The sequence below is a fragment of the Penaeus japonicus genome, unplaced genomic scaffold, assembly GCF_977035675.1.
Source record: "Penaeus japonicus unplaced genomic scaffold, GWHDUDI00000001_assembly GWHDUDI00000006, whole genome shotgun sequence".
Classification (NCBI taxonomy): Eukaryota; Metazoa; Arthropoda; class Malacostraca; order Decapoda; family Penaeidae; genus Penaeus; species Penaeus japonicus.
Window position 1 is genome coordinate 30240288 of NW_028234408.1, and position 10000 is coordinate 30250287.

General features: G+C 41.1%; 1 protein-coding gene across 2 annotated transcripts in view; it reads right to left on the minus strand.

Annotated features, from left to right (window-relative positions):
* LOC122248571 (uncharacterized) overlaps nucleotides 1–10000 on the minus strand; it is an 18686-nt gene that overhangs the window by 5053 nt on the left and 3633 nt on the right. For both annotated transcript variants that reach the window (XM_043008681.2, XM_043008678.2), the window contains exons 2-5: nucleotides 3317–3399; nucleotides 2877–2997; nucleotides 1974–2183; nucleotides 587–784 (exon numbers count right to left, since the gene is read on the minus strand). In XM_043008681.2, coding sequence (XP_042864615.1) covers nucleotides 587–784; nucleotides 1974–2183; nucleotides 2877–2997; nucleotides 3317–3399 — 612 coding nt within the window. The remainder of the gene's footprint in view (nucleotides 1–586; nucleotides 785–1973; nucleotides 2184–2876; nucleotides 2998–3316; nucleotides 3400–10000) is intronic.

Here is a 10000-nt window from a genome sequence, read left to right on the forward strand (position 1 = left end):
TGTGTGTGTTTGTGAGTGTGCGTGTGTTTGTGGGTGTGCATGTGTTTGTGAGTGTGTGTGTGTTTGTGAGTGTGAGTGTGTGTGTGTTTGTGAGTGTGAGTGTGTGTGTGAGTGTGAGTGTGTGTGTGTTTGTGAGTGTGAGTGTGTGTAAGTGTGGATGTGAAGATGAATGTGCAAGTGGGAGTGGGAGTGTGCGTGTGCGTGTGCGTGTGCGTGTGCGTGTGCGTGTGCGTGTGCGGGTGTGAATGTAAGTGTGAGTGTAAGTGTATGTGTAAGTGTAAGTGTAAGTGTAAGTGTAAGTGTAAGTGTAAGTGTAAGTGTAAGTGTAAGTGTGAGTGTAAGTGTGAGAGTGTGAGCATGAGTGTGAGTATGAGTAAGAGTGTGAGTGAGTGTGCCGGTGCGTGTGTATATAGTAGAAAACAAATGTGATATTTATTAACTCAGTAGAAAAAAAACTCAACTCAAAAGTATATATAATGTTAATCAAATATTTCACTGAAACATGCAGGATTAAACATCAATATCAGTGTTGTATCATTCTCACTCAGCCAAGAGTTCACCCTCACAGTGAACAACCATCACATACCCTTGCTAAGACGAATGGCCGAGTGCTGGTTCTCCCATCCACCGATGAACACCTCGTACATAGGGCTGGTCTCCTCAGGGCCAGAGGTCAGTGCCAGATGGGCGTCGTTGCTGCAAGCCACACTGAAGCTGAAGGTGTCGCCGTAGACTGGGATGAAGTTGTAGGTGAGGCAGTCCTCTGTCTGGAAGTGCATCTCGCCTGGAAGTAAAAGGAGGGTTAACATGATGGTGCTGGTGATGGTGGTGGTGGTGGTGGTGATGATGATGATGATGATGATGGTGGTGATGATGGTGGTGGTGATGATGATGATGGTGTGGTGGTGATGATGATGATGATGGTGGTGGTGATGATGATGGTGGTGGTGATGATGATGATGACGGTGGTGGTGATGATGTGGTGATGGTGATGGTGGTGGTGTTGATGTGATGGTGGTGGTGGTTGTGGTGGTGATGATGGTGGTGATGTGATGATGATGATGGTGGTGATGATGATGATGATGATGGTGGCGATGATGATGATGGTGATGATGATGGTGGTGATGATGATGATGGTGGTAGTGGTGATGATGGTGGTGATGGTGATGATGATGGTGGTGATGATGATGATGATGGTGGTGGTGATGATGGTGGTGATGATGATGATGGTGGTGATGATGATGATGATGATGGTGGTGGTGATGATGATGATGGTGGTGATGATGATGATGATGATGGTGGTGATGATGATGATGGTGGTGATGATGATGGTGGTGGTGATGATGATGGTGGTGGTGATGATGATGATGATGGTGGTGGTGATGATGATGGTGGTGGTGATGATGATGATGATGGTGGTGGTGATGATGATGATGGTGGTGATGATGATGATGATGGTGGTGGTGATGATGATGGTGGTGGTGATGATGATGATGGTGGTGATGATGATGGTGGTGATGATGATGATGATGGTGGTGATGATGATGATGGTGGTGGTGGTGATGATGATGATGGTGGTGATGATGATGATGGTGGTGGTGGTGATGATGATGGTGGTGGTGATGATGATGATGGTGGTGATGATGATGATGATGGTGGTAGTAGTGATGATGATGGTGGTGATGATGATGATGGTGGTGGTGATGATGATGATGGTAGTAGTGGTGATGATGATGGTGGTGGTGGTGGTGGTGATGATGATGATGACGGTGGTAGTAGTCATGATGATGATGATGATGGTGGTGGTGGTGGTGGCGATGATGGTGGTGATTGATGATGGGGATGACAACCTTTCCATATCTGATTTCGCAATCTATATAGATATTCCCACACAGAAACAAATGATCACACAGAGATTTTGGAACACATATCCTTCCCAGCACAACGCCAAAGGACAGACGACCAATCCTTACTATGGAACTGCCACCAGCCGACCGCGCCCCATCCAGTGCTGTAGCCGTAATGAGTGATATCAAAAGGCTCGGGGACGGTGGCGCTCATGAAGGGCTCCCACTCTCCGCCCTTGCCGACGCGGACGACATCGTGGTCGAAGGCAATCCAGAACTCGCGGTATTCCTCCTCGCTCAGGATGTCAGGCGTGTCCACTTTGGTTAGGTCGTCGGCTGTAGGTATGGTGAGAGAGAGAGAGAGAGAGAGAGTTAATTATGTATTGACCAATTTAACCTGTTCGTAGATTTGATTTTCGCGATTGTATAGGTCAGTTAGATGTCAGGTATGGTTAATACTGTTTGGTAAAGCAAGTTGAAATTCTCTTTTTATCCATTAATGGGAACTGAATATTTGGGTTGTAAATGACTTATACTTACAACTATCCCCTTCGTTGCAAAGGGAAGAGAGACGGAAATATTAGTAAACAAGAAACAAATCAAAATAGAACAATATTAGGCTTAGGTTTGATATCAATATAAAATGATTACATATACTATTAATATAAGATTTTTTTTTTATCTCGAGTAGTTCCTATACCTACTTATACTTGTGATGTTTCAACCACTCTCCTATTTATATAATATTGCCTGCCATTAACACCGTCTATAAAAAAATATAGATCTGCTACTCCTGCAACGGTGACACATCTTGGCAGGAGACATAGGAACTTTTTGAGCCACTTGTACAAGGATCTTTTCCTTTTGTAATAAGAAAGCTCCAGATAAGATACTGTTACTTTCTTTTATGGTTAATGTAGCAACTTAAAATAATTTCAACGCAGTTATATCTAAACGTTTTGCAATCATCACCAACACTGCTCTACACTGTATTCAGATAAGAGCCATTGTGGTGACCTCATCACTGACCTTTCTTGAACCTGATGGCAGAGGCGGCACCTTCCCATCCGCCAATGAACACCTCAAGCATAGGGTCAGTCTCCTCTTCCCCTGAGGTGAGGGCGATGTGGGCATCATGGGCAGCCTTCACCTGTAAGAATTAACCCAATCCTTGACGACTGTGCAACGTGATTCGGTGCAGTAATACATGAATTTACTCTATATGCGGTTTAAAATCATGGGCAAAAGTGTACACAATCTGAACATGAAAAATATCTTCAGTTTGTTTACCAATAATATGCCATTTAAAAATGGTGTGTAGCTAATCCAAACATATAATTTTTATACGTACTTTGTGATACATTCCTTGAAACTAAAATAGTAGAGGAAACGCAATGACAATAGAGTACGCATGACAACAACGCCTATAGACTGGACATCAATATACTGTAGAAGTGGAAATAGCTTACCTGGAATCGGATGGTCTTGCCCTTGATGCTCCTAAAGCGGTACTCCTTGTTCTCATCGGTGCCGTAGGAAGGCCAGTTATCAGCTGAGGACAAAGGCAGTTACTTATCATTGGGCTCACGTGGGCAATTTGTAAATTTGCGCAAGAAGAAAGTACATGACATTGCATATAATATTCGGGCATTATTAGCAAGTTCGGTGCAGCCCTCTGTAGCCTTGAAACTCTCACCCACTTTTCATATTAAGTGACCTTGCCCCACCTTCACCACTTATCAAATCGCACGAATGACTTAAGTGGCTAAACGACTGGCTAGCATGATCCCAGCATCCATTTTATACCCCCTTTGCAAAGACACTGTCCAGCTTCCTCAAATCTGTATACATAAGCAGGCATAAGAAGTCTTTAATTTTATACCTAAATACGTAAAAATCTGCATAAGTATCAACAGATTGTCAATATCATCATTTTTGTTGTGATAGAGAAAACTGCAATAAAAATTGTTGTTCCCAGTTATAACAGTACAACCCGACTCGTAACTTTCTAGGAGACTTCAACATAATCTATCTTGAACTTGGATTTTCATTCTGCATTGAATGCCTTCTTCGGTATTTTTAGTAAGTCATATTGTTAAAAAGTCCTTTAAGAAGTAACAATACATGTATTTAACTGTTCATCAAATACGCAAACTAGTAGATCAACAATGCCGCAGGTTTTTCACAGAATTTCCTGAAATTCAACATACCCATTATTTAATGGAAGCTTTAGCTGAGTGTTACTCTTTTCTGTAAATTTTGACATGAAACAATGATAGTCGTTACCATGTTTTCTTATAAAGATTTTCACTCCTTGATTTTAAATGCCTCAATGTCGTCGGAAATGTCTTGACAAGAGGCTAGCAAGATCTCCATCCTGCATGGTTCTCCTCTATCAACATCCTGGTAATTTTGTTTCTTTTAAGATAAGAGACGCAAAAACTGAGGGAACACATCTCGTGTGAATTTCCTGTCAAGTCAAAACAAGAAATCTTAAGAAGAAAAGTTGCTCGACGAAAAACGTACTTTTATGTACGAGAGAGAGAAAAGAGAGAGAAATACTTTTAACCACGATAATTTTTTAAAATCTCGTATTTATGTCTCGAAATATCCCTGTTAAATCCGCTCTGCATGGTTCTCCTCTATCAACATCCTAGTAATTTAGTTTCTTTTTAAATAGAAACGCAAAGATTGAGGGAATCTCGTGTGAACTTCCTGTTAATGCAAAACTAAAATTCTTGGAGAAGAAAAGTCGTTCGACGAAAAATGTATCTTTATGTACGAGAGAGAGAGAGAGAGAGAGAGAGAGAGAGAGAGAGAGAGAGAGAGAGAGAGAGAGAGAGAGAGAGAGAGAGAGAGAGAGAGAGAGAGAGAGAGAGAGAGAGAGAGAGAGAGAGAGAGAGAGAGAGAGAGAGAGAGAGAGGGAGAGAGAGAGAATAAACAATCGCATTTATGCTTTTAACCACAGTTAATACAATTTTTAAAAATCTCATATTTATGTCCCGAAATATCCCTGTAAAACCCTCTCTCCCAACCCGTTCCGCGACACCATGTAGAACCGCACATAAAATAGGAAAAAAATAGCAGTAAAAAATCTGACCCCTATGACATCAGCTCTCCTTCCATGCATCTCCTGCCCACTCCCCACTCAGATTTTACTGCCCCGAGCCCATTGAGGCAAAGGTCGGCGTGCGGAGGGAAAACCAGTTTCAGGCAGTTGACGTCATGCTGTTACAATGGCACAATGCGTCAGGCGAGGATATGGCAACTGTGGAAGTACTTTTTCGTTACTTTGATATTCGTATGTTTTGAAGCTACTTACAAAACATAAAAAAAAAATAAGGAATCATATTTGTTGTGTGCTGTACGAGAGAGAGAGAGAGAGAGAGAGAGAGAGAGAGAGAGAGAGAGAGAGAGAGAGAGAGAGAGAGAGAGAGAGAGAGAGAGAGAGAGAGTTGTAATAAGTATATGTATTTATGTGTGTGTGTGTGTGTGTATATATATATATATATATATATATATATATATATATATATATATATATATATATATAAAGATAGAGAGAGAGAGAGAGAGAGAGAGAGAGAGAGAGAGAGAGAGAGAGAGAGAGAGCGCCGGGGAGGGGCTCTTGAGGGAAGTGTCTCCAAAGCCAGAGCTAAAATTAGATATTTTGGGTGGAGGGGCAGGGGTCACTTAAGGATCTGAGGCGTAAAACCCTTTCCTCCTTCCCAGGACTATTTCAAACAAAGGGGAAACTGTCATAAAAAACAAGAGAGGAGGAAGTAACCCAGATGAAATATAACCACCACTACACAGCCCCGCCTCGCACAAAACATATTCCGTGCCAATTTGTGACTGGTTCGAGGAAGTCAAGAGACTTCCATGATTCACCAAGGCCGGGGAAGTTAAGCGGATTCAAGTGCAAACACGCAGGAACAGCCTCAGAGGCAAGGAATGCTGATATTAAGTGATGATGAGCTGGAGGGGTCTTTCAACGGGTGGCAACAAGAGGGTTGCATACGCTGAAACCCCCGGGACGAAGCAGCAGCTGTGACCGGTGCACGGAGAATACTGTACGAATAGCGAGGAAAAATACTTGCATAACTGATAATCTTGAATAATAATGATAATAATAAAATGTATATATATAGCAAGTATATTTTTGAGTGTGTGCCAGATTGTATGGGTGCAGAGAAGTATAGGGGTCCGTCATTTAGCACTTTTCGGATTTTCTTTGAGCCATCCTTTGTTCCTATTGTACCCTAGTTATAAGCTGAAAGACGCGGTTTCTAAAGGACTGTAAAGGCATAAAAAACTTCCTTCCGCACACAGTTTGCATAGGCACATTTGTTAAAAGGAGGGAGGGCTCTTTAACATACGCATACGTTATTTACATCATTGTAGAGATCTCAAGGGAAGGGAAGAAAGAAAACGAAGAAGAAAAGGAGGGATATAGGTGTATTATATACCCTGAAAAGAGCCACATCGACTGAAGGACAACGGCATTCCTTCATGTCTGTGTACGCGCCGTGTGACTGCTACAATACTAAACAAACTGAGAACGACATGTTCTCACGAGGAAAAGGCCAAATAAATCTGCACGACCATCAGGAGGATGTAGGAGGACAGGCCGTGGGCGATGGCGTGGGTCGTGGCAGATGTCCTGGCCACTAAACTCCACGTCTACTCCAGAGGTCAGAGGTCAGGAAGATGAGCGAGGAGCAGAGGGTTGAGAGAGAGAGAGAGAGAGAGAGAGAGAGAGAGAGAGAGAGAGAGAGAGAGAGAGAGAGAGAGAGAGAGAGAGAGAGAGAGAGAGAGAGAGAGAGAGAGAGAGAGAGAGAGAGAGAGAGAGAAAGAGAGGACGTGAGAGAAACAGAAAAATTTTACGACAAAGACGTGCCTCGACCGTACGTGACGGGATAACTTAGACCAAGCGACTCTAAAGCGACTGATCTTTATACGTTGGTAGGTCGCAGGAAATCAACACGACTCTGAAAATTACATCAACTATACTATGACTTGAGGATATCTAAGTGACCGCAGTGTAAGAAACGGAAAACAAATCCGTAATTACTATATGGAGGGGATGATGTCATGGGGAGCCAGGGGTAGCCCCGAGCGAAGGAAGGACACCTGTGTGGGTAGGAGGGATTCCAAAGAGAGAAAAACGCACCTACGAGGTGTGGTGTGCCTTATGCGGACGAGGGCGCGCCTCCCGAGGTGCTGGCCAGATGGTTTTTGTTTCGCGAAAGTAAAGGTGTACACGGAAAAGAAGTTGGAATATACCGAGGTATAGATTCTACATGAACCTATATGCAGAATGCCCCATAGCCTTAAATTTATGCATGGGAACACAGACAAACATACGCCCCTGCCAACAGATGAAGTTGAAGGTCACAATGTGGGAGGGACAAGAAGTCTGCAAGAAGGGAAGCCTCCCCATCCGAACAGCCTACATCAGCACCGTTTAGTTCTTTTTTATTTCTGCAATAGAGATCCTTTTTACACGATGCAGCTGGTGCAGGGCAGAGGAAACTGACGACTTCTATGAGTTCTCTGCTATTCATCATGTAGTTTACGTCTAAATTAAGCCAAAGCGGCTCCTTCAAAGGCTGGGACTTGTGTTGAGCTGTCACCTAAGCATTTAGGCCTACGACAGTGGAGAATTGCCAAGTCATACACATTTAGCCACTTAAGAAATTGTTTGCAACGGTGCTCCCTTCGCCGATAACAGAACAAGGAAATTTAATTATGATGAAGTTTACTGTGTTGTTTTCTTTTCTTTCTGGCAGACTATACGAATGGACATACTTTGACGCTATGGGAAATCAGAAACACGGACTGTAGATCAATGGAGTTAAATTGCGGGATCATTACACATACACAAACAAATACATAGGCCACTCCCCATACACACGCAATAACTAGTTCGTCTGTTCATTCACAGCTGCCATTCTTCTCTAATTCTATAATCTAGTTTCTGACCTTTCTAACTATCTCGTATGTTCATTCGCTGCACTTTTACTGTATGTATATGTATTTGTAAATATATATATATATATATATATATATATATATATATATATATATATGTATGTATATATATGTATATATATATATACATATATATATATATATATATATATATATATATATATATATATATATATATATATATATATATATATATATATATATATATACAAACACACACATACACACACACACATACACATACATACATACACACACACACACATACACACACACACACACATACACACACACACATATATATTATATTATATATATATATATATATATATATATATATATATATATATATATATATGCATATCCTCTCTCTCTCTCTCTCTCTCTCTCTCTCTCTCTCTCTCTCTATATATATATATATATATATATATATATATATATATATATATATATATATATATATATATATATATATATATTTATACGTGTGGTGTGTGTGTGTGTGTGTGTGTATGTGTGTGTGTGTGTGTGTGTGTGTGTGTGTGTGTGTGTGTGTGTGTGTGTGTGTGTGTGTGTGTGTGTGTGTGTGTGTGTGTGATGTACATTTACATTCTGGATGTAATTTATACAATGCGGATTTACTATATCCTAAGTATATGGCTGAATGTATAAAGGTGATGATCAATCCTACGCGGTGTGGCTGTGTCCCTAAAGGTGCTCGAACGGCATTTTTAAAATATATTATTACTATGCGGTGCTGGTGATTTGAGGACCATACAACACACACAGACACACACACACACAAAGGAATAAACATACATGAGGCGAAAAGAAATACCCCTTTTCAGCGCATGTTCCACGGCGTGTGATGCTTAAAGAATCTTAAGGCTGACGTCATCCATAAGGATATAGAGGTGGGGTTAGGAATCTGTATGCTTTCAAAGCGTTAGAGAGAGAGAGAGAGAGAGAGAGAGAGAGAGAGAGAGAGAGAGAGAGAGAGAGAGAGAGAGAGAGAGAGAGAGAGAGAGAGAGAGAGAGAGAGAGAGAGAGAGAGAGAGAGAGAGAGAGAGAGAGAGAATAGGAGGGAGAGAGAGAGAGAGAGAGAGAGAGAGAGAGAGAGAGAGAGAGAGAGAGAGAGAGAGAGAGAGAGAGAGAGAGAGAGAGAGAGGGGGGTTAGGAGAGCGAGATTGTGCTCGAATGGGTATCTACGTAAGATGGTGGATATGATTAGTGGCGGATGCGATAAGACTATGTAAGAAAAAACTAGCTAAACTCGGTTAGAAGGAAAAGAGAGACGATGTGGTATAACCCTAAATGTGACGCCATAACAGCATAACCAGATTATATCTGGTTCTGATTCATAGGATTAAATGTCGCAGCTGTTTAATGGTTACTGAACATTTTGACTTTATCCTTCTCTCCCCCCTCTCTCTCCCTCTGTGTCTGTTTGTCTGTCTCGCTTTCATTTCAATAACTATGTTTGTCCTACTGGATATTTTGATAGAAATGTAGCACCATCCTAGTTTAGTTGCATCAATATTAAACACGAAATAAATAAAATAAGTCTTTACCCATTTCTAGTTTCCTCATGCAACTTTTTAGAATAATGACATGTATTTTTCTATTCAGTCAATGAAAGATGTCAGTGATCCAAATGAAAATGTTAGACTATTGGAGTTGAACACAGGCTCTCAGTTGGAACATTCATCATATTCACTTAGGTTATTATTAGCTTGAAGACACATACGAAAGTTGCGTGACTTAAACTGCAATTTCCCCTTGACAACAATAATTTTGGTGGATGAAATAAAATCCCTTTGAATTTGCCAATATCTTATTAGATTAAATCAAAACGAATTTTGACAAAAACAGACCCCCAAAATAAATAAAGACAGAGAAGAAAGAACTCGCGGAAACAGACAAAGGACAAAAAAACAACGAATAAAAAAACGAAAGAATTGCCTTCAGACACAAACAAAACAAAAACACTCAGAAACTATATAAAAAAAATCAACCATCAGAAATGAAAAGACAGTGTAAATAAAGAATCAAAATCGAACCCCCGAAATATTCAAGTTCCAAGAGGCGAAACACCTAACCTCCGCTCACCAAATGCCAATGTCACGAACGTCATCCGAAGGCCACGGCGGGAATAACAA